The sequence below is a fragment of the Cyclopterus lumpus genome, chromosome 12, assembly GCF_009769545.1.
Source record: "Cyclopterus lumpus isolate fCycLum1 chromosome 12, fCycLum1.pri, whole genome shotgun sequence".
NCBI classification, from domain to species: Eukaryota; Metazoa; Chordata; class Actinopteri; order Perciformes; family Cyclopteridae; genus Cyclopterus; species Cyclopterus lumpus.
Window position 1 is genome coordinate 688,138 of NC_046977.1, and position 25,727 is coordinate 713,864.

General features: G+C 41.6%; 1 protein-coding gene across 1 annotated transcript; it reads left to right on the top strand.

The window, feature by feature from the left end:
- The first annotated feature begins 19,101 nt into the window (after nucleotides 1-19,101).
- il7r (interleukin 7 receptor) lies at nucleotides 19,102-24,814 on the top strand. The gene is made up of 8 exons (XM_034547199.1): nucleotides 19,102-19,203; nucleotides 20,678-20,816; nucleotides 20,893-21,041; nucleotides 21,901-22,052; nucleotides 22,128-22,284; nucleotides 22,371-22,476; nucleotides 22,553-22,625; nucleotides 23,639-24,814. The coding sequence occupies exons 1-8, from the start codon at nucleotides 19,125-19,127 to the stop codon at nucleotides 24,335-24,337; spliced, it is 1,554 nt and encodes a 517-aa protein (XP_034403090.1). The 5' UTR covers nucleotides 19,102-19,124; the 3' UTR covers nucleotides 24,338-24,814.
- The last annotated feature ends 913 nt before the right edge of the window (nucleotides 24,815-25,727 follow it).

Below are 25,727 nucleotides of genomic sequence, written 5' to 3' on the forward strand. Positions count from 1 at the left end.
TACAGCAAACGCTAAATTCTACAGTTTCCTTTTTAAAACAGTTTTCATAGACAATGAAACATTGAAATGATTTTCTTCTAATATTGTCGGTGTTTAAATGTCTTATTTCTAACATTTCATTAATAATAATACAAATAGAAATGATTATACATCAAATATAACATGTATATAACTATATATAGACACATTCATACACATTTACAGACACAACATAGACTTACATACAACCGTGCTACGTTATGAAAGTAAACAAGAAAATACAACAAAAACACACTGAATAGGGAAAAATAAGAGAAGAAATCCCAAAGTTCTAATAAGTAGTAACATGAAAATGCTGCTTCTACATTAATACTAATAATAATCAAATATCATACACATCGGAACAGGAAAAACTCTTTCACAATAAAATAAAAGGGAGAAACCTGAGAGATCAACAGGAGGATCCTTCTGTTAGAAATGACATAAACAGTATAATAATAATAATAATAAAAGCAGTGCTCCTCCTATGAATCGCCACCTTAACGTGGTGGAGGAGTTTGAGTGGCTCAGTGATCCTGGGAGCTATGTTGTCCGGGGCGTCAGCCCCTGGTAGGGTCTCCCAAGGCAAACAGGTCTCTGTGGAGAGCCCAGACTAAGAGCGGTTCAATAAACCCTGATGATAAGCAGCCCACGGACTGAAGCTACCTTGCCCGGACAAGGGAAACCGGGGCACCCTCCCGGAGCCAGACCCAGGAGGGGAGCTCGTCGGCGAGCGTCTGGTGGCCGGGCTTTCGCCCATGAGACCCGGTCGGGCTCAGCCCGAAAAAACACCATGGAGCAGCAGTCACCCTGTGGACCCACCACCCGCAGGGAGAATTATCGGGGTCGGGTGCTATGTAGACCGGGCGGCGGGCCAGGCGGGAGACCTGGGCGGGCCGATCGCTGGTGGCATAGACTAGCTCTAGGGACGTGGAACGTCACCTCACTAGCGGGGAAAGAGCCGGAGCTGGTGCGGGAGGTGGAGCGGTACCAGCTAGATATAGTTGGGCTCACCTCCACGCACAGCATGGGCTCTGGAACCAAGCTCCTGGAGAAGGGTTGGACTTTGTCCTTTTCTGGAGATGCCCAGGGTGAGAGGCGCCGGGCGGGAGTGGGGATACTCACGAGCCCCCGGCTGAGCGACCCGACCCCGGATAAGCGGGTGATAGATGGATGGATGTTGTTTGTGCTTATGCACCGAACAGCATTTCGGAGTATCCGGCCTTCTTGGAGTCGGTGGGAGGGGTCCTGGAAAGGGCGCCGCCTGCCGACTCCATAGTTCTCCTGGGAGACTTCAACGCTCACGTGGGCAATGACAGAGAAACCTGGCGGGCGTGATTGGGAGGAACGGCTTGCCCGATCTGAACCCGAATGGTGTTTTGTTGTTGGACTTCTGTGCTAGCCACAGTTTGTCCATAACGAACACCATGTTCGAACATAAGGTGGCTCATAAGTGTACCTGGTACCAGAACACCTTAGGCCGGAGATCAATGATCGACTTTGTAGTCGTATCATCTGATCTGCGGCCGTATGTCTTGGACACTCGGGTGAAGAGAGGAGCAGAGCTGTCAACTGATCACCACCTGGTGGTGAGTTGGATCAGATGGCGGGGGACTCGGCTAGAGAGACCTGGCAAGCCCAAACGTGTAGTGAGGGTGAACTGGGAACGTCTGGCAGAGGATCCTGTCCGGGAGGTCTTCAACTCCCACCTCCGGAAGAACTTCTCACAAATCCCGAGGGAGACTGGGGACATGGAATCCGAGTGGACCTTGTTCAAAGCCTCTATTGTGGACTGTTCTCAGCAGGGGGGGGGAACTTCTGACCCGGACTGGGGACATCGTCGGGCTGTGGAAAGAGCACTTTGAGGAACTCCTAAACCCGGCCAACATGTCCCCCGGAGAGGGGGCAGCGCCGGAAGACTTTGGGGTGGATTCACCCATATCCCTGGCAGAGGTCGCTAAGGTAGTCAAAAAGCTCCTTGGTGGCAAGGAGATCCGCCCTGAGATGCTGAAAGCGCTGGACATTGTTGGGCTGTCTTGGTTGACACGCCTTTTCAGTGTCGCATGGGGGTCGGGAACAGTGCCCATGGACTGGCAGACCGGGGTGGTGGTTCCCATCTTCAAGAAGGGGGACCAGAGAGTGTACTCGAACTATCGTGGTTTCACACTGCTCAGCCTCCCGGGAAAAGCTTATGCCAGGGTGCTGGAGAGGAGGCTCCGACCGCTTGTCGAACCTCGGATTCAAGACGAACAGTGCGGATTCCGTCCCGGTCGTGGAACAGTGGACCAGCTCTTTACCCCCGCAAGATTACTGGAGGGGTCCTGGGAGTTTGCCCAACCAGTTTACATGTGCTTTGTAGACCTGGAGAAGGCTTTCGACCGGGTCCCTCGGGGGTTTTTGTGGGGGGTGCTGCGGGAGTATGGGGTGCCGGACCCGTTGGCACGGGCCATCCGGTCTCTGTATGCCTGCAGTAGGAGCTGTGTTCGTCTCCTCGGTAGTAAGTCAGACACGTTCCCGGTGGGTGTTGGCCTCCGCCAGGGCTGCCGGTCCTGTTCGTGACCTTCAAGGACAGGATATCTAGGCGCAGCCAGGGGGCGGAGAGGATCCGGTTCGGGAGTCTCGGGATCGCCTCTCTGCTGTTTGCGGATGATGTGGTCCTGTTTGCCTCCTCGGACCGTGACCTCCAGCATTCACTGGGGCGTTTTGCAGCCGAGTGCGAAGCGGCAGGGATGAGAGTTAGCACCTCCAAATCTGAGGCCATGGTGCTCTGCCGGAAACCGGCGGATTGCTCCCTCCAGGTGGGGGCAAACTGCCTACCCCAAGCGAAGGAGTTCAAGTATCTCGGGGTCTTGTTCACGAGTGAGGGTAAGGTGGAGCGGGAGATCGACAGGCGGATCGGTGCGGCTGCAGCAGTAAAACAGGCGCTGTACCGGTCCGTCTTAGTGAAGAGGGAGCTGAGCCGGAAGGCAAAGCTCTCCATTTACTGGTCGGTCTACGTTCCAACCCTCACCTATGGTCACGAACTCTGGGTCGTGACCGAAAGAACGAGATCTGGGATACAAGTGGCCGAAATGAGCTTCCTCCGTAGGGTGGCCGGGCTCAGCCTTAGAGATAGGGTAAGGAGCTCGGACATCAGGGGGGAGCTTGGAGTCGAGTCGCTGCTCCTTCGTGTCCAAAGGAGTCAGCTGAGGTGGTTCATCTAGTCAGGATGCCTCCTGGACGCCTCCCATTAGAGGTTTTCCGGGCACGTCCAACTGGTAGGAGGCCCCGGGGAAGACCGAGGACACGCTGGAGGGATTATATCTCCCGGCTGGCCTTGGAACGCCTCGGGATCCCCCAGAATGAGCTGGAAAGTGCTGCTGGTGAGAGGGAGGCCTGGGTCGGCCTGCTGAACCTGCTGCCACCGCGACCCGACCCCGGATAAGAGCTGATAATGGATGGATGGATGGATGGATAAAAGCAGTAATGGGACTAATCATAAAAATAAAAGCGTTAATATGACTCATAATAATAATAATATTAGTAAAGTGACTAATAATAATAATAAAAGAGTTAATGTGACTCATAATGATAATAAAAGCAGTAATGTGACTAATAATAATAATAAAAGTAGTAATGTCACTAATAATAATAATAATAATAGTAGTAATGTGACTAATAATAATAATAATAATATTAATGTGAATAATAATTATAAAAGCAGTAATGTGACTGATAATAATAATAATAATATTAATAATAATAGTAATAATAATAGCAGTGGGTGTCAGCAGGACCAGGTCTCTCTGGTGTTCTTGATGTTGAGGACTGGGTTTTGATGAGGTCCACTATGTTGTTTTGAAAAGTACTGCAACTGTGTACTGAAGTGTTGTACTTGGTGTACTTTCTGTCATCCGACCGCTGGGCATTGAACCCACGAGCAGAAACAAGCAGCAGCTGTTTGCAGTCTGGTTCCTGCCCAGAGAGGCTGTGTGAACCGGGGGGGAGACGGTTCCCACAGCCTCTCCCTCAACCCCTCAGGGGCTCCAGCTGTCTGTGGTCTACCTGTCTGTGGTCTACCTGTCTGTGGTCTACCTGTCGCTCAGGTGGCAGACGGCCTCCGACGAGGTCTCCTTTAGAAATGAGCTCATTTCAAATCTCTCTCCATGTTCAGACTGGAACCAGAAGGAAAAGTGTTGTTTACTTTACGGGCACAAAGCCGTCCAATCAACAGTCACCCTGGAGTGAGCCGGAGAGGCTCCTGTTCACCTGCTGTCACAGAACGATGTCACAACGTTTCCAGACCATAATGCAACTAAGATTCATGGGTAGACCGACAGAGACGTCTACGGACAAAGACAGCACACATATACACACATATACACACATATACACACATATATACACATATATACACATATACACACATATATACACATATATACACATATACACACATATATACACATATACACACATATATACACATATATACACATATACACACATATATACACATATATACACATATATACACATATACACACATATATACACATATATATACACATATATACACATATACACACATATATACACATATATACACATATACACACATATATACACATATATACACATATATACACATATACACACATATATACACATATATATACACATATATACACATTTATATACACATATATACACACATTTACACACATATACACACATATACACACATATATATACACATATATACACATATATATACACATATATATACACATATATACACATATACACACATATATACACATATATATACACATATATACACATATATATACACATATATACACATATATACACATATACACACATATATACACATATATACACACATATATACACATATATACACATATATATACACATATATACACACATTTACACACATATATACACATATACACACATATATACACATATATACACACATATATACATATATATACACATATATATACACATATACACACACATATATACACATATATACACATATACACACATATATACACATATACACACACATATATACACATATATACACATATACACACATATATACACATATATACACACATATATACATATATATACACATATATATACACATATACACACACATATATACACATATATACACATATACACATATATATACACATATACACACACATATATACACATATATACACATATATATACACATATATACACACATATACACACATATACACACATATAAACATATATATATTGAATGTTTTGTGCATATGTTTTGAATGTTTTGTACATATGTTTTGAATGTTTTGTACATATGTTTTGAATGTTTTGTGCATATGTTTTGAATGTTTGAATCTTTGTGCTCTTGTATCCTCGTGTCCTCATGTCTTCGTATCCTCGTATCGTCGTGTCCTCATGTCTTCGTGTCCTCGTATCGTCGTGTCTTCGTGTCCTTGTGTCCTCATGTCCTCATGTCTTCGTATCCTTGTGTCCTTATGTCCTCATGTCTTTGTGTCCTTGTATGTCTTCGTATCCTTGTGTCTTCTTGTCCTCGTATCCTTGTGTCCTCGTATCCTTGTGTCCTCATGTCTTCGTATCCTTGTGTCTTTGTGTCCTCGTATCCTCGTGTCCTCATGTCTTCATATGCTTGTATCCTTGTGTCCTCGTATCCTTGTGTCCTCATGTCTTCGTATCCTTGTGTCTTCTTGTCCTCGTATCCTTGTGTCCTCGTATCCTTGTGTCCTCATGTCTTCGTATCCTTGTGTCTTCGTTTCCTCGTATCCTTGTGTCTTTGTTTCCTCGTATCCTTGTGTCCTCATGTCTTCGTATCCTTGTGTCTTTGTGTCCTCGTATCCTTGTGTCCTCATGTCTTCGTATCCTTGTGTCTTCGTATCCTCGTGTCCTTGTGTCCTTATGTCTTCGTATCCTCGTATCCTTGTGTCCTCATGTCTTCGTATCCTCGTGTCTTTGTTTGCTCGTATCCTTGTGTCCTCATGTCTTCGTATCCTTGTGTCTTTGTGTCCTCGTATCCTTGTGTCCTCATGTCTTTGTATACTTGTGTCCTCATGTCTTTGTGACTCGTGTCCTTGTGTCCTCATGTCTTTGTGTCCTTGTGTCCTTGTGTCCTCATGTCTTCGTGTCGTTGTGTCCTCATGTCTTCGTATCCTCGTGTCCTTGTGTCCTCATGTCTTTGTGTCCTCGTGTCCTCATGTCTTCGTATCCTCGTGTCCTTGTGTCCTCATGTCTTCGTATCCTTGTGTCCTCATGTCTTCGTGTCCTCGTGTCCTTGTGTCCTCATGTCTTTGTGTCCTCGTATCCTTGTGTCCTCATGTCTTCGTGTCCTCGTGTCCTTGTTTCCTCATGTCTTCGTGTCCTCGTGTCCTTGTGTCCTCATGTCTTCATGTCCTCGTGTCCTCATGTCTTCGTGTCCTTGTGTCCTCATGTCCTCATGTCTTCGTGTCCTTGTGTCCTCATGTCTTTGTGTCCTTGTTTCCTCATGTCTTCGTGTCCTCGTGTCCTTGTTTCCTCATGTCTTCGTGTCCTTGTGTCCTTGTGTCCTCATGTCTTTGTGTCCTTGTGTCCTTGTTTCCTCATGTCTTCGTGTCCTCGTGTCCTTGTTTCCTCATGTCTTCGTGTCCTCGTGTCCTTGTGTCCTCATGTCTTCGTGTCCTTGTGTCCTCATGTCTTTGTGTCCTCGTGTCCTTGTGTCCTCATGTCTTTGTGTCCTCGTGTCCTCATGTCTTTGTGTCCTCGTGTCCTCATGTCTTCGTGTCCTCGTGTCCTTGTGTCCTCATGTCTTCGTGTCCTCGTGTCCTCGTGTCCTCATGTCTTTGTGTCCTCGTATCCTTGTGTCCTCATGTCTTCGTGTCCTTGTGTCCTTGTTTCCTCATGTCTTCGTGTCATCGTGTCCTTGTTTCCTCATGTCTTTGTGTCCTTGTGTCCTCATGTCTTCGTGTCCTCGTGTCCTTGTGTCCTCATGTCTTCGTATCCTCGTATCCTTGTGTCCTCATGTCTTCGTGTCCTTGTATCCTTGTGTCCTCATGTCTTCGTGTCCTTGTGTCCTCATGTCTTCGTGTCCTCGTGTCCTTGTGTCCTCATGTCTTCGTATCCTCGTATCCTTGTGTCCTCATGTCTTCGTGTCCTTGTATCCTTCTGTCCTCATGTCTTCGTGTCCTTGTTTCCTCATGTCCTTGTGTCCTCATGTCTTTGTGTCCTTGTGTCCTCATGTCTTCGTGTCCTTGTGTCCTCATGTCTTTGTGTCCTTGTGTCCTCATGTCCTTGTGTCCTTGTGTCCTCATGTCTTTGTGTCCTTGTTTCCTCATGTCTTCGTGTCCTTGTGTCCTCATGTCTTTGTGTCCTTATGTCTTTGTGTCCTTGTTTCCTCATGTCTTCGTGTCCTTGTGTCCTCATGTCTTCGTGTCCTCGTGTCCTTGTGTCCTCATGTCTTCGTGTCCTTGTGTCCTCATGTCTTCGTGTCCTTGTGTCCTTGTGTCCTCATGTCTTTGTGTCCTTGTGTCCTCATGTCTTCGTGTCCTTGTGTCCTCATGTCTTTGTGTCCTTGTGTCCTCATGTCTTCGTGTCCTTGTGTCCTCATGTCTTTGTGTCCTTGTGTCCTCATGTCTTCGTGTCCTTGTGTCCTCATGTCTTTGTGTCCTTGTGTCCTCATGTCCTCGTGTCCTTGTGTCCTCATGTCTTTGTGTCCTTGTTTCCTCATGTCTTCGTGTCCTCATGTCTTCGTGTCCTTGTTTCCTCATGTCTTCGTGTCCTTGTGTCCTCATGTCTTTGTGTCCTTGTGTCCTCATGTCTTTGTGTCCTTGTTTCCTCATGTCTTCGTGTCCTTGTGTCCTCATGTCTTTGTGTCCTTATGTCTTTGTGTCCTTGTTTCCTCATGTCTTCGTGTCCTTGTGTCCTCATGTCTTCGTGTCCTCGTGTCCTTGTGTCCTCATGTCTTCGTGTCCTTGTGTCCTCATGTCTTCGTGTCCTCGTGTCCTTGTGTCCTCATGTCTTCGTGTCCTTGTGTCCTCGTGTCCTTGTGTCCTCATGAGAACAAACAAGAGGATGTGGTGACGAGTCATTTCTGAATAAGTTGAAACCTCATTTCTGTTTGTACGCCGTGTAACAAACACCTTTCTACACAAACACTGCCTGTCTGTCTGCCTGTCTGTCTGTCTGTTTCTCTCTCTGCCCATCTATGTGTCTGTCTGCCTGTCTGTCTCTCTCTCTCTCTCTCTTACTGTCTGCCTGTCTGTCTGTCTCTCTGTGTGTCTGTCTGTCTGTCTCTCTCTTTCGCTGTGTGTCTGTCTGCCTGTCTCTCGCTCTCTTTGTGTCTGCCTGTCTGTCTCTCTCTCTGTCTGCCTGTCTGTCTGTCTCTCTGTGTGTCTGTCTGTCTTTCTCTCTCTTTCGCTGTGTGTCTGTCTGCCTGTCTCTCTCTCTCTCTCTTTCTGTCTGCCTGTCTCTCTGTGTGTCTGTCTGTCTTTCTCTCTCTTTCGCTGTGTGTCTGTCTGCCTGTCTCTCTCTCTCTGTCTTCCTGTCTGCCTGTCTGTCTGTCTCTCTATCTTCCTGTCTGTCTGCCTGTCTGTCTTTCTCTCTCTCTCTCTGTCTGCCTGTCTGCCTGTCTCTCTGTGTGTCTGTCTGCCTGTCTCTCTCTCTCTCTTTCTGTCTGCCTGTCCTCTGAGGACACTCTGATGAGACCTCATGACGTGGGCTGAATAAAACACCAGGCGGAGGAACAGGAAGTGGAGTTTGTTCAGAGACGTTCTTGCGGCCCCTGGAGCTCCGCCCACAAAGAGCTGCTCTGTGGCTTCATGTGTAAATAGACGTGCGAGCAGCATTCAATTCCACTAAAATAAATTCAGTTTATTTTGTTTAGCCCAATATCACAAATCACAAACTCCCCTCAGAGGGCTTTACAATCTGTACACATACGACATCCCTGACCTTTGACCTCACATCAGATCAGGAAAAACAACAACAACAAAAACAGAAAAAAGTGAAGTATGTGTACACATACATGGTATACAGTATATGTGCATATGTGTATATGTACATATACATATACACGCTATATATGTATATATTCAGATTCAGATATATATGTATATATATATTTATATATCCATCCATCCATCCATTTTCAATACCGCTTATCCTCATTAGGGGGCGCTGGAGCCTATCCCAGCTGACATAGGGCGAAGGCAGGGGACACCCTGGACAGGCCGCCAGTCCATCGAGGGCACATGTAGGGACATACAACCATTCACTCTCACATTCACACCTATGGGACATTTAGAGATCAATTAACCTGCAGCATGTCTTTGGACTGTGGGAGGAAGCCGGAGAGCCCGGAGAGAACCCACGCTGCCACGGGGAATATTTATATATGTACATGTATATATTCAGATTCAGATATAAATATACATATACAGTATATCTGAATCTGCAAAGAGGAAGGACATCCTGAACTTACTCTGATTCAACATCTAATGCGTGTGGAGCTTTTATAAAGTTTGAAGCTCCTCATGCTCTGAGTTTATCTTCATGTAATAACGTAATAACAATGTAATAAAGTATAAACACGTCTTTATTACATGAACCCAGACCCCCTCAGATCCCTCAGCTGTCAGTCAAACCCAGTCTGAGCCCGCCCACAAGTGAGAACCAATCCAACATTAATATGCTGCTTACATCTTCAATGTGGACTAGTACCAATAATACCAATAGTACCAATAAGACCAATAGTACCAATAAGACCAATATTACCAATAATACCAATAGTACCAATAAGACCAATATTACCAATAATACCAATAGTACCAATAAGACCAATAGTACCAATAATACCAATAGTACCAATAGTACCAATAAGACCAATAGTACCAATAAGACCAATAGTACCAATAAGACCAATATTACCAATAATACCAATAGTACCAATAAGACCAATAGTACCAATAAGACCAATAGTACCAATAATACCAATAGTACCAATAAGACCAATAGTACCAATAATACCAATAGTACCAATAGTACCAATAAGACCAATAGTACCAATAAGACCAATAGTACCAATAAGACCAATAGTACCAATAAGACCAATAGTACCAATAATACCAATAGTACCAATAAGACCAATAGTACCAATAATACCAATAGTACCAATAAGACCAATAATACCAATAATACTGATGATATCGATAATACCAATACTACCAATACTACCAATAATATCGATAATACCAATAATACCAATATTACCAATAATACCAATAATACCAATAAGACCAATAATACCAATAATAGTAAATCAGCTTTTATCTACCAGTGTAGAAAAGTGTAGAGAAATATTTAGCATAATAAAATAACATCAGGATGTAAATCAGCCGTCCTATACAAGTATTGTGCACATTGTGTGTACTTCTACTGCCGGCTGAACCCACCAGGATCCAGAACCCACGAGGGTCCAGAACCCACCAGGATCCAGAACCCACCAGGGTCCAGAACCCACCAGGATCCAGAACCCACGAGGGTCCAGAACCCACCAGGATCCAGAACCCACCAGGGTCCAGAACCCACCAGGGTCCAGAACCAGCTCTCTGTCAACAGGTGGCTCCTCAGAATGTTTTTCAGATGTTCAGATACGAGGCGTGTGGTTAGTCGGGGGCGGAGCCTCCAACCCGCTCTCAACCCGCACTCCTGCAAATACAAGTACCCATGCCAATACAAGTACCCATGCAAATACAAGTACCCATGCAAATACAAGTACCCATGCCAATACAAGTACCCATGCAAATACAAGTACCCATGCCAATACAAGTACCCATGCAAATACAAGTACCCATGCCAATACAAGTACCCATGCAAATACAAGTACCCATGCAAATACAAGTACCCATGCAAATACAAGTACCCATGCAAATACAAGTACCCATGCAAATACAAGTACCCATGCAAATACAAGTACCCATGCAAATACAAGTACCCATGCCAATACAAGTACCCATGCAAATACAAGTACCCATGCCAATACAAGTACCCATGCAAATACAAGTACCCATGCCAATACAAGTACCCATGCAAATACAAGTACCCATGCAAATACAAGTACCCATGCCAATACAAGTACCCATGCAAATACAAGTACCCATGCAAATACAAGTACCCATGCAAATACAAGTACCCATGCAAATACAAGTACCCATGCAAATACAAGTACACATGCAAATACAAGTACCCAATGCAAATACAAGTACACATGCAAATACAAGTACCCATGCAAATACAAGTACACATGCAAATACAAGTACACATGCAAATACAAGTACCCAATGCAAATACAAGTACACATGCAAATACAAGTACCCATGCAAATACAAGTACACATGCAAATACAAGTACCCATGCAAATACAAGTACCCAATGCAAATACAAGTACACATGCAAATACAAGTACCCATGCAAATACAAGTACACATGCAAATACAAGTACCCATGCAAATACAAGTACACATGCATATACAAGTACCCAATGCAAATACAAGTACACATGCAAATACAAGTAGCCATTTAAATACAAGTACACATGCAAATACAAGTACACATGCAAATACAAGTACACATGCAAATACAAGTACCCATGCAAATACAAGTACACATGCAAATACAAGTACCGATACAAATACAAGTACACATGCAAATACAAGTACCGATACAAATACAAGTACACATGCAAATACAAGTACCCATGCAAATACATGTACACATGCAAATACAAGTACCCATGCAAGCACACATCCAAATACAAGTACCCATGCAAATACAAGTACACATGCAAATACAAGTACACATGCAAATACAAGTACCCATGCAAATACAAGTACACATGCAAATACAAGTACACATGCAAATACAAGTACCCATGCAAATACAAGTACACAGGCAAATACAAGTACACATGCAAATACAAGTACACATGCAAATGTTATCTTTAGAGGTAAAGTACTATGATTAGAGGTAAAGTACTTTGTTATATTTAAAGGTAAAGTACTTTGTTATATTTAGAGGTAAAGTACTGTGTTTAGAGGTAAAGTACTTTGTTATATTTAGAGGTAAAGTACTATGTTATCTTTTGAGGTAAAGTACTGTGTTTAGAGGTAAAGTACTTTGTTATATTTAGAGGTAAATTACTATGTTATCTTTAGAGGTAAAGTACTATGATTAGAGGTAACGTACTTTGTTATATTTAAAGGTAAAGTACTTTGTTATATTTAGAGGTAAAGTACTATGTTATCTTTAGAGGTAAAGTACTTTGTTATCTTTAGAGGTAAAGTACTGTGTTTAGAGGTAAAGTACTATGATTAGAGGTAAAGTACTTTGTTATATTTAGAGGTAAAGTACTATGTTATCTTTAGAGGTAAAGTACTGTGTTTAGAGGTAAAGTACTTTGTTATATTTAGAGGTAAAGTACTATGTTATCTTTAGAGGTAAAGTACTATGTTATCTTTAGAGGTAAAGTACTATGATTATAGGTAAAGTACGTTGTTATATTTAGAGGTAAAGTACTTTGTTATATTTAAAGGTAAAGTACTTTGTTATATTTAGAGGTAAAGTACTGTGTTTGGAGGTAAAGTACTTTGTTATATTTAAAGGTAAAGTACTTTGTTATATTTAGAGGTAAAGTACTGTGTTTAGAGGTAAAGTACTTTGTTATATTTAGAGGTAAAGTACTATGTTATCTTTTGAGGTAAAGTACTGTGTTTAGAGGTAAAGTACTTTGTTATATTTAGAGGTAAATTACTATGTTATCTTTAGAGGTAAAGTACTATGATTAGAGGTAAAGTACTTTGTTATATTTAAAGGTAAAGTACTTTGTTATATTTAGAGGTAAAGTACTGTGTTTAGAGGTAAAGTACTTTGTTATATTTAGAGGTAAAGTACTATGATTAGAGGTAAAGTACTTTGTTATCTTTAGAGGTAAAGTACTGTGTTTAGAGGTAAAGTACTTTGTTATATTTAAAGGTAAAGTACTTTGTTTTATTTAGAGGTAAAGTACTGTGTTTGGAGGTAAAGTACTTTGTTTAGAGGTAAAGTACTTTGTTGTATTTAAAGGTAAAGTACTTTGTTATATTTAGAGGTAAATTACTGTGTTTAGAGGTAAAGTACTTTGTTATATTTAGAGGTAAAGTACTTTGTTATATTTAAAGGTAAAGTATTTTGTTATATTTAGAGGTAAAGTACTTTGTTATATTTAGAGGTAAATTACTATGTTATCTTTAGAGGTAAAGTACTATGATTAGAGGTAAAGTACTATGTTATCTTTAGAGGTAAAGTACTATGATTAGAGGTAAAGTACTATGTTATCTTTAGAGGTAAAGTACTATGATTAGAGGTAAAGTACTTTGTTATATTTAAAGGTAAAGTACTTTGTTATATTTAGAGGTAAAGTACTGTGTTTAGAGGTAAAGTACTTTGTTATATTTAGAGGTAAAGTACTGTGTTTAGAGGTAAAGTACTTTGTTATCTTTAGAGGTAAAGTACTGTGTTTAGAGGTAAAGTACTTTGTTATATTTAAAGGTAAAGTACTTTGTTATATTTAGAGGTAAAGTACTGTGTTTAGAGGTAAAGTACTTTGTTTAGAGGTAAAGTACTTTGTTATATTTAAAGGTAAAGTACTTTGTTATATTTAGAGGTAAAGTACTGTGTTTAGAGGTAAAGTACTTTGTTATATTTAGAGGTAAATTACTATGTTATCTTTAGAGGTAAAGTACTATGATTAGAGGTAAAGTACTTTGTTATATTTAAAGGTAAAGTACTTTGTTATATTTAGAGGTAAAGTACTGTGTTTAGAGGTAAAGTACTTTGTTATATTTAGAGGTAAAGTACTATGATTAGAGGTAAAGTACTTTGTTATCTTTAGAGGTAAAGTACTGTGTTTAGAGGTAAAGTACTTTGTTATATTTAAAGGTAAAGTACTTTGTTTTATTTAGAGGTAAAGTACTGTGTTTGGAGGTAAAGTACTTTGTTTAGAGGTAAAGTACTTTGTTGTATTTAAAGGTAAAGTACTTTGTTATATTTAGAGGTAAATTACTGTGTTTAGAGGTAAAGTACTTTGTTATATTTAGAGGTAAAGTACTTTGTTATATTTAAAGGTAAAGTATTTTGTTATATTTAGAGGTAAAGTACTTTGTTATATTTAGAGGTAAATTACTATGTTATCTTTAGAGGTAAAGTACTATGATTAGAGGTAAAGTACTATGTTATCTTTAGAGGTAAAGTACTATGATTAGAGGTAAAGTACTATGTTATCTTTAGAGGTAAAGTACTATGATTAGAGGTAAAGTACTTTGTTATATTTAAAGGTAAAGTACTTTGTTATATTTAGAGGTAAAGTACTGTGTTTAGAGGTAAAGTACTTTGTTATATTTAGAGGTAAAGTACTGTGTTTAGAGGTAAAGTACTTTGTTATCTTTAGAGGTAAAGTACTGTGTTTAGAGGTAAAGTACTTTGTTATATTTAAAGGTAAAGTACTTTGTTATATTTAGAGGTAAAGTACTGTGTTTAGAGGTAAAGTACTTTGTTTAGAGGTAAAGTACTTTGTTATATTTAAAGGTAAAGTACTTTGTTATATTTAGAGGTAAAGTACTGTGTTTAGAGGTAAAGTACTTTGTTATATTTAGAGGTAAAGTACTTTGTTATATTTAAAGGTAAAGTATTTTGTTATATTTAGAGGTAAAGTACTGTGTTATATTTAAAGGTAAAGTACTTTGTTATCTTTAGAGGTAAAGTACTGTGTTTAGAGGTAAAGTACTTTGTTATATTTAGAGGTAAAGTACTTTGTTATATTTAGAGGTAAAGTACTGTGTTTAGAGGTAAAGTACTTTGTTATATTTAAAGGTAAAGTACTTTGTTATCTTTAGAGGTAAAGTACTGTGTTTAGAGGTAAAGTACTTTGTTATATTTAGAGGTAAAGTACTATGTTATCTTTAGAGGTAAAGTACTTTGTTATATTTAAAGGTAAAGTACTTTGTTATATTTAGAGGTAAAGTACTGTGTTTAGAGGTAAAGTACTTTGTTATATTTAGAGGTAAAGTACTTTGTTATATTTAGAGGTAAAGTACTGTGTTTAGAGGTAAAGTACTTTGTTATATTTAGAGGTAAAATACTATGTTATATTTAAAGGTAAAGTACTTTGTTATCTTTAGAGGTAAAGTACTGTGTTTAGAGGTAAAGTACTTTGTTATATTTAGAGGTAAAGTACTATGTTATATTTAAAGGTAAAGTACTTTGTTATCTTTAGAGGTAAAGTACTTTGTTTAGAGGTAAAGTACTTTGTTATATTTAGAGGTAAAGTACTATGTTATATTTAAAGGTAAAGAACTTTGTTATCTTTAGAGGTAAAGTACTTTGTTTATAGGTAAAGTACTTTGTTATATTTAGAGGTAAAGTACTTTGTTTATAGGTAAAGTACTTTGTTATATTTAAGATAAAGTACTATGTTATATTTAAAGGTAAAGTACTTTGTTATCTTTAGAGGTCCAATGAGCTGAAACGCGGATTGTAAACCACAGCTGACGCCCACGGACGCATTCTAGAGCTCGAACGCCCCACCAGCCTCTCAGCTTGAAACTGTGTCAACCACGACGACAATGAGTCTACAGACACAGAGGCACACTGGTGTAGAAACCAGTTAGACACACTGATGTAGAAACCAGTTAGACATACTGGTGTAGAAACCAGTTAGACACACTGGTGTAGAAACCAGTTAGACACACTGATGTAGAAACCAGTTAGACATACTGGTGTAGAAACCAGTTAGACACACTGGCGTAGAAACCAGTTAGACACACTGATGTAGAAACCAGTTAGACACACTGGTGTAGAAAGCAGTTAGACACACTGGTGTAGAAACCAGTTAGACACACTGATGTAGAAACCAGTTAGACACACTGGTGTAGAAACCAGTTAGACACACTGGTGTAGAAACCAGTTAGACACACTGATGTAGAAACCAGTTAGACACACTGATGTAGAAACCAGTTAGACATACTGGTGTAGAAACCAGTTAGACACACTGGTGTAGAAAGCAGTTAGACACACTGGTGTAGAAACCAGTTAGACACACTGATGTAGAAACCAGTTAGACACACTGGTGTAGAAAGCAGTTAGACACACTGATGTAGAAACCAGTTAGACATACTGATGTAGAAACCAGTTAGACATACTGGTGTAGAAACCAGTTAGACATACTGATGTAGAAACCAGTTAGACATACTGGTGTAGAAACCAGTTAGACACACTGGTGTAGAAACCAGTTAGACATACTGATGTAGAAACCAGTTAGACACACTGGTGTAGAAACCAGTTAGACACACTGATGTAGAAACCAGTTAGACACACTGGTGTAGAAACCAGTTAGACACACTGGTGTAGAAACCAGTTAGACACACTGATGTAGAAACCAGTTAGACACACTGGTGTAGAAACCAGTTAGACACACTGGTGTAGAAACCAGTTAGACACACTGTATAGAAACCAGTTAGACACACTGGCGTAGAAACCAGTTAGACACACTGTTGTAGAAACCAGTTAGACACACTGTATAGAAACCAGTTAGACACACTGGTGTAGAAACCAGTTAGACACACTGGTGTAGAAACCAGTTAGACACACTAGTGTAGAAACCAGTTAGACACACTGGTGTAGAAACCAGTTAGACTCACTGGTGTAGAAACCAGTTAGACACACTGGTGTAGAAACCAGTTAGACACACTGGTGTAGAAACCAGTTAGACACACTGTATAGAAACCAGTTAGACACACTGGTGTAAAAACCAGTTAGACACACTGTATAGAAACCAGTTTGACACACTGGTGTAGAAACCAGTTAGACACACTGTATAGAAACCAGTTAGACACACTGGTGTAGAAACCAGTTAGACACACTGTATAGAAACCAGTTTGACACACTGGTGTAAAAACCAGTTAGACACACTGGTGTAGAAACCAGTTAGACACACTGATGTAGAAACCAGTTAGACACACTGGTGTAGAAAGCAGTTAGACACACTGGTGTAGAAACCAGTTAGACACACTGATGTAGAAACCAGTTAGACACACTGGTGTAGAAACCAGTTAGACACACTGGTGTAGAAACCAGTTAGACACACTGATGTAGAAACCAGTTAGACACACTGATGTAGAAACCAGTTAGACATACTGGTGTAGAAACCAGTTAGACACACTGGTGTAGAAACCAGTTAGACACACTGATGTAGAAACCAGTTAGACACACTGGTGTAGAAAGCAGTTAGACACACTGGTGTAGAAACCAGTTAGACACACTGATGTAGAAACCAGTTAGACACACTGGTGTAGAAAGCAGTTAGACACACTGATGTAGAAACCAGTTAGACATACTGATGTAGAAACCAGTTAGACATACTGGTGTAGAAACCAGTTAGACATACTGATGTAGAAACCAGTTAGACATACTGGTGTAGAAACCAGTTAGACACACTGGTGTAGAAACCAGTTAGACATACTGATGTAGAAACCAGTTAGACACACTGGTGTAGAAACCAGTTAGACACACTGATGTAGAAACCAGTTAGACACACTGGTGTAGAAACCAGTTAGACACACTGATGTAGAAACCAGTTAGACACACTGGTGTAGAAACCAGTTAGACACACTGGTGTAGAAACCAGTTAGACACACTGTATAGAAACCAGTTAGACACACTGGTGTAGAAACCAGTTAGACACACTGTATAGAAACCAGTTAGACACACTGGTGTAGAAACCAGTTAGACACACTGGCGTAGAAACCAGTTAGACACACTGTTGTAGAAACCAGTTAGACACACTGTATAGAAACCAGTTAGACACACTGGTGTAGAAACCAGTTAGACACACTGTATAGAAACCAGTTAGACACACTGGTGTAAAAACCAGTTAGACACACTGGTGTAGAAACCAGTTAGACACACTGGTGTAGAAACCAGTTAGACACACTGGTGTAAAAACCAGTTAGACACACTGTATAGAAACCAGTTTGACACACTGGTGTAGAAACCAGTTAGACACACTGTATAGAAACCAGTTAGACACACTGGTGTAGAAACCAGTTAGACACACTGTATAGAAACCAGTTAGACACACTGGTGTAAAAACCAGTTAGACACACTGGTGTAGAAACCAGTTAGACACACTGTATAGAAACCAGTTAGACACACTGGTGTAGAAACCAGTTAGACACACTGTATAGAAACCAGTTAGACACACTGGTGTAAAAACCAGTTAGACACACTGGTGTAGAAACCAGTTAGACACACTGGTGTAGAAACCAGTTAGACACACTGGTGTAAAAACCAGTTAGACACACTGTATAGAAACCAGTTTGACACACTGGTGTAGAAACCAGTTAGACACACTGTATAGAAACCAGTTAGACACACTGGTGTAGAAACCAGTTAGACACACTGTATAGAAACCAGTTAGACACACTGGTGTAAAAACCAGTTAGACACACTGGTGTAGAAACCAGTTAGACACACTGTATAGAAACCAGTTAGACACACTGGTGTAGAAACCAGTTAGACACACTGTATAGAAACCAGTTTGACACACTGGTGTAAAAACCAGTTAGACACACTGGTGTAGAAACCAGTTAGACACACTGTATAGAAACCAGTTTGACACACTGGTATAGAAACCAGTTAGACACACTGGTGTAGAAACCAGTTAGACACACTGTATAGAAACCAGTTAGACATACTGTATAGAAACCAGTTAGACACACTGGTGTAGAAACCAGTACCTGAACAGGTAGAGAACAGAGTATTGTTTGTTTACAACAACATTACAAATAACAATAACAACAACAACAACAACAACAACAAACAGTTAGTCTGAAGGTGTTAACTCTTCTTCTTTCTGCCGTTTGAAGAGAGATGTTTTCTGATTGACATCCTGTGCCCCCTCTCGCCCCGCCCCCTCTCGCCCCGCCCCCTTCCTCTCACAGGAGCCGGTGCACGCGCTCACTCCTCCAGACGCCGACATGCTGCTGAGCTGCTGCATCGCTGCGCTGCTGCTGCTGCCGGCCGGGACTCGACCTCAGAGCGGAGACGGGGCCGTGGGTGAGCCGTGTATATATATATATATATATATATATATATATATATACACACATATATATGATATATGTGTGTGTGAGGTTATTGCACCTGAGCTCAGGTGAGGGGTTTATGCTTCACAAGCCAATAGAAATACAAACATCTGGCACTATTTTATTAAACTTTCATCTTCTGCAAAAGAAATGAGAGCAATATGATATTTTCTTTCAAATAACACACAAAATAAATCTAAATCTAAATGTTCATGTGATCACAGCCGACTCTTTATTTACTAAATCAATATGTTTAAGAAACAAAGAGCCTCAAGTCCTTCAGACCTTATGGATCATAAGCCTTTCATGTAGATGTGTTCATGCTTATCAATGTTCAGTGTTATTGATCTTCTCCACTCAGAGGAACCTTGACATGCTGATGACGTCACGTTTCTCCTCATCAGCTGACTGGAGGTCTTTAGTTCTGCAGGTTCATGAACGATCAATACAGTTATGACACGTCCATCCTGATCTCAGATCAGTGCTGAAACCAGTTCATCCTCAACAGATTCATATTTCTTATTTAAACCTGATATTTGGGGTTTGGAGATTGTGAGTTGATGACCAGGACATCATATAAAACGATATATAAATGATATATATATATACATCGTATATATCTGTTTGTAAAGCACCTTGCTCTTCATCATGCTCGTACTGAGCCACATCGTCTTCAATCTCAACCTCAAAGTTCACATTTTATTCACAGTTTGGAAATCTTCAGCGTGTTGACCGTGTAACAACGTTTAATAATCACGAGGCAGAAGAAGATTCCACATCTCAATTATTCATGAAAAAATTATCATTTTACAATTTTCTTTTCTCTCAAAATAAATTTGTTATCAACCGACTGTAAATATATTTTCATAATTACTTGAACTAACTGGGAAAATACACATTATTGAGATTTAATGTTAACAGCTGTCTTTATTCAGATCATATATATATATATATGTATATATATTTACATATGTATACATATATATATATATAAATAAATACTTCACTCTCCCCTAGTTGTTTTATTTATTTATATATATACATATCATTATATATATATATACACAAATAAATATCTATTTAAATACATAAATAAATAAATGTAACTATATATATATATATTTATATATATATTTATTTATATATATATTTATTCATAATTATAAATATCTATATAAATAAATAAATGTAACTATATATATTTATATATTTATTTATTTATATATATATATATATATATATATATTTATTCATATTTATAAATATCTATAAATAAAATGTCTGTATTTATATTTGTTATTATCTTTTAAACATTAGCTAAAACCCACCCTTAAACCAGCTTAGAAAATGTTATTTCATTTATTATTTCCTGTTATTTATCCGGTCTGACTGTGAAGTGCCTCTCGTGCTCTTTTATCCGTCCTTATGAAGCTGTTTCCTCTCAGAGCCCAGAATCCGCTGCAGCTCTCACCTCCTGACAACAGGAAGCAGTCTGAGCTGCAAGCTGGTGGGAGGCTGGAGCGACGACGAGGACGACGAGGACGAAGATGGCGAGGCTGACGCCGTGGTCAACATGGCGGTGTGGTAAGAACTCGTTGAAATGACTCGTCGGCTCTGAGAGGAGCTTCAGTTGGTGACAGCGCTGCTCTTCATGTCTCAGCTTCTACGACTTCAATCAGAATGAAGCAAAGTGTTTGGAGGCGTCGGGGGACACCGTCACACACCTGAATCCTGTGTTCCACTTCAACGTGACCGTCCACCTGAAGACAGGAGGCCGGGTGACCGCCACGGTCGACCTGAAGACGATAGGTAAATGTGTTCACTCGTGTTTTCACGAACCTCAGAGGTGGAACACAGCAGAACATAAACACACCATCAAACAGAACCACGGTTCTTCTATTCACTTAAAGCTAAGACAAGGAACTTTAGTTTTTTCTGGCGCCCCCTTTGGAATAAAGAGGTAGTGTTTCTGAGCACCAGGGTCCTCTCAGTCCTGGTTCTGGTTTTCCTGTCTAGCAACAATGTCAGCAGTTTCTGGTGAACCTGCGTGAAGTCATCTGGTTTCATCAGAATGCAACCAAGCATTACGAATAACTATCTCCATAGTATATAGTCCATTTTCTCTCCACCAAGGGGCGACTCCTCTGGTTGTATAGAAGTCTAAGCTTCATGTGTTAAAGCTGCATTCTCTCTCCTGATCACCAGGGGGTGACTCCTCTGGTTGTATAGAAGTCTAAGCTTCATGTGTTAAAGCTGCATTCTCTCTCCTGATCACCAGGGGGTGACTCCTCTGGTTGTATAGAAGTCTATGCTTCATGTGTTAAAGCTGCATTCTCTCTACTGACCACCAGGGGGCGACTCTTCTGGTTGTATAGAAGTCTATGCTTCATGTGTTAAAGCTGCATTCTCTCTACTGACCACCAGGGGGCGACTCCTCTGGTTGTATAGAAGTCTATGCTTCATGTGTTAAAGCTGCATTCTCTCTCCTGACCACCAGGGGGCGACTCCTCTGGTTGTATAGAAGTCTATGCTTCATGTGTTAAAGCTGCATTCTCTCTTCTGACCACCAGGGGGCGACTCCTCTGGTTGTATAGAAGTCTATGAGTCCTGTTTTGAGACTTGCTCATGAACCTTGTGAAGTGATGACATCATTGTTGTGTCTCTGCAGTTCGGCCCAGAAGTCCTCAGGTGAACAACGTGAGTTTCGACCAGGTGGCTCAGCGGGCTGTGATCCGGTTTCAGACTCCGTACTCCAACGAGTACATTAAAGTCGACAACCAGCTCTTCCAGCTGCACATCTGGACCGCCGGCAGCTCCATCGTAACACCCTTTCCGTTGCTTCACTTAATATTTCTGCCGTTGGCGTCGGTCTGACTTGTCTCCTGTGGACCTCAGACTCAGAACGTGTCAGCGGACACCTCCCTGGAGGTCGGCATGGAGCTCCTCCAGCAGCATGCCGAGTACCACGTGAAGGTGCGAGCGATCCCTGAACACGGGCTGCAGGGTTCCTGGAGCGAGTGGAGTGAAACGTTCACTTTCTTCACTCCGGCTGGTGAGAAACAGCCGAACACGTTCTGCTCCTTTAAAACGCAGAAGAGAATACTGACCTGTTTTTAACTCCGCCCCCTTCGTCTCCAGACCTCCAGAAAAAGACGGATGAAAGACGAGAGACCAACAAACTCATCGTGGTTCTCCTCATTTTGGTGGCGGTGCCTTCGAGTGTCATTTTCTTCTGCAAAAACAAGTACGACGTCTCGGACTCCAGAGAATCAGTGTTTAGAGTGTCACGTATTTAAACTTCTTTTCTGTTTCCTCCACAGAATATTTTCGTACATGTGGCCGAGCATCCCCCACCCCAAACACACACTGGTGCACATCTGCAAGACCAACAAAGTGAGTCTTTTTACTTTGACACTATTTCAAACGTTCAACAACGGTAAAGGGACGGCGCCCTCTAGTGGCAGGAATCATAGGAATCAGGAATCATAGGGATCATAGGGATCAGGAATCAGGAATCATAGTGATCAGGAATCATAGGAATCAGGAATCATAGGGATCATAGGGATCAGGAATCATAGGAATCATAGTGATCAGGAATCATAGTGATCAGGAATCATAGGAATCAGGAATCATAGGGATCATAGGGATCAGGAATCAGGAATCATAGTGATCAGGAATCATAGGAATCAGGAATCATAGGAATCAGGAATCATAGGGATCATAGGGATCAGGAATCAGGAATCATAGTGATCAGGAATCATAGGAATCAGGAATCATAGGGATCAGGAATCAGGAATCATAGGAATCATAGTGATCAGGAATCATAGTGATCAGGAATCATAGTGATCAGGAATCATAGGAATCAGGAATCATAGGGATCAGGAATCATAGGGATCAGGAATCATAAAAATCATAGTGATCAGGAATCATAGGGATCAGGAATCATAGGAATCAGGAATCATAGGGATCAGGAATCAGGAATCATAGGAATCAGGAATCATAGGGATCAGGAATCATAGGAATCAGGAATCATAGGGATCAGGAATCATAGGGATCAGGAATCATAGGAATCAGGAATCATAGGAATCAGGAATCATCAGGAATCAGGAATCATAGGAATCATAGGGATCAGGAATCAGGAACGTGCACTAACCTGCAATGACATGCACGGACATGAACTAGCGTGCACTAAAATGTACTGACGTGCACTAACCGCAGACAGTAGACATTACTCCTCTGGATCTTTACATAGATCATAGTTATTGATGAGATATTAATGATGTTGTATAGCTCAGACGTGGTCCTGCTGATCACAAAGCCCGTCTCTGTGTTGAGGGCAGCGCCCGTTATTCTATATTCTATATTCTGTATTCTACTCATCACCATGAATGTCATCTTGTTTCCAGGGCCTGTTATTAAACTTCAAGCCGGAGGAGTTCAACGCTCTCAAAGTGGAGAAAACGGAGGAAATGAAGCCTCCGATCGCTGCTGAGGCTGCTGGCTCCACCCAGTCCACTCCTTCCTGCTCCACCCAGTTCACCCAGTCCACTCCTTCCTGCTCCACCCAGTCCACCCAGTTCACTCCTTCCTGCTCCACCCAGTCCACCCAGTCCACTCCTTCCTGCTCCACCCAGTCCACCCAGTTCACTCCTTCCTGCTCCACCCAGTCCACCCAGTCCACTCCTTCCTGCTCAACCCAGTCCACCCAGTCCACTCCTTCCTGCTCCACCCAGTCCACCCAGTCCACTCCTTCCTGCTCCACCCAGTCCACCCAGTTCACTCCTTCCTGCTCCACCCAGTCCACCCAGTCCACTCCTTCCTGCTCAACCCAGTCCACCCAGTTCACTCCTTCCTGCTCAACCCAGTCCACCCAGTCCACTCCTTCCTGCTCCACCCAGAGCTCCGCTAGCGTCAGCACGGAGAGCTCCACCCTGCTGAGCAGGAGGTCCTCCGACGGAGAGGACAGCCTCCAGAGCTCCGGTCCATCCCCCGTCGAGGGCCTCTGGCTCGGGGGGAGAGCCCGCACTCCTCGGCCTGAATGCAGCAGTGGAGCGAACGAGGCCGAGGCTTATGTCACCATGTCCAGTTTCTGTCAGATCAAGTAGGTCGCAGGAGGAGCCGTTCATTGTGTTCATCAAGCGTACATTCAGAACAGGGAGGTCATGACCTCACATGAACTTTTTTACCTGGAGATTCCTTTCAAAATATGCGCAGCAGAAATGTGGTAAATATCTTTTATTATTATGTCTGCAAGTCAAAGTGGAGCATTTTGACTTGAGACCAGAATGTAACATGTAGCCGTTTGCTAATTATGGGCTAGAGGTTTTGAAATGTAGCTCGTTGTGTATTCTGTGGCTTTTAATGCGATACGATTATAGCACGTATATTTCCATCATACTCATACTTTGTATACTGACACACCTCCTCATGGTGTTGCTGGAGGAACCTCAGGAGACCAAACCAGAGTTCCTGCACGTTCTACTACGAATCACAGAAAACCACCTCCCAGACAGCCTGGAAGGTCACGTACAGGAAGCTTCTGATTCAGATGGGTGACAAATAAAAGTTCATCAACATCTGAAGCGAGTTAGTAAAGTGTTGTTCCACCACACATTTCCAGAACTTCAGTTCCCGTCGTCATAGATTCTCCCAGCTTTCAACCTTCTAAAAGACCTCTGACAACCTCCTCAAGAACCACAAGAACCAGTTGAGAACCACTGCCCCAGACTAGTTGAGAACCACTGCCCCAGACTAGTTGAGAACCACTGATCCAGACTAGTTGAGAACCACTGGTCCAGACCAGTTGAGAACCACTGATCCAGACCAGTTGAGAACCACTGGTCCAGACCAGTTGAGAACCACTGATCCAGACCAGTGGAGAACCACTGCTCCAGACCAGTGGAGAAACACTGCCCCAGACCAGTGGAGAACCACTGCCCCAGACCAGTGGAGAACCACTGATCCAAACCAGTGGAGAACCACTGATCCAGACTAGTTGAGAACCACTGATCCAGACCAGTTGAGAACCACTGATCCAGACTAGTTGAGAACCACTGGTCCAGACCAGTGGAGAACCACTGCCCCAGACCAGTTGAGAACCACTGATCCAGACCAGTTGAGAACCACTGGTCCAGACCAGTGGAGAACCACTGCCCCAGACCAGTGGAGAACCACTGATCCAGACCAGTGGAGAACCACTGATCCAAACCACATCTGTCACATGTTCTTAGCAGCTCTTTATTTGTTGACCAACTGTGACCAAAATGCTTTGAACAAAGTTAATGTAATAACGTGTGTTTGATCTTTATACAGTACCGGTAATCTGGGTTATAATAAATATAATTAAATTAAATGGATTTATGTTATAATATTAGAGAAATGTGCTTATATATATTTATACATTTATATAAATGCATGTACAATATTTGTACACTCGAATAAACAATAATCAAATGCAAAGATTATAAATATATATATATATACTGTATATATATA

Excerpts from the sequence above, each read along its gene's own strand:
- il7r (XM_034547199.1), top strand. The coding sequence starts at position 19,125 with ATGCTGCTGAGCTGCTGCATCGCTGCGCTGCTGCTGCTGCCGGCCGGG. Across the intron at positions 22,053-22,127 it reads GGACCGCCGGCAGCTCCATC|ACTCAGAACGTGTCAGCGGA; the intron begins GTAACACCCTTT and ends TGTGGACCTCAG. Across the intron at positions 22,285-22,370 it reads CACTTTCTTCACTCCGGCTG|ACCTCCAGAAAAAGACGGAT; the intron begins GTGAGAAACAGC and ends CTTCGTCTCCAG.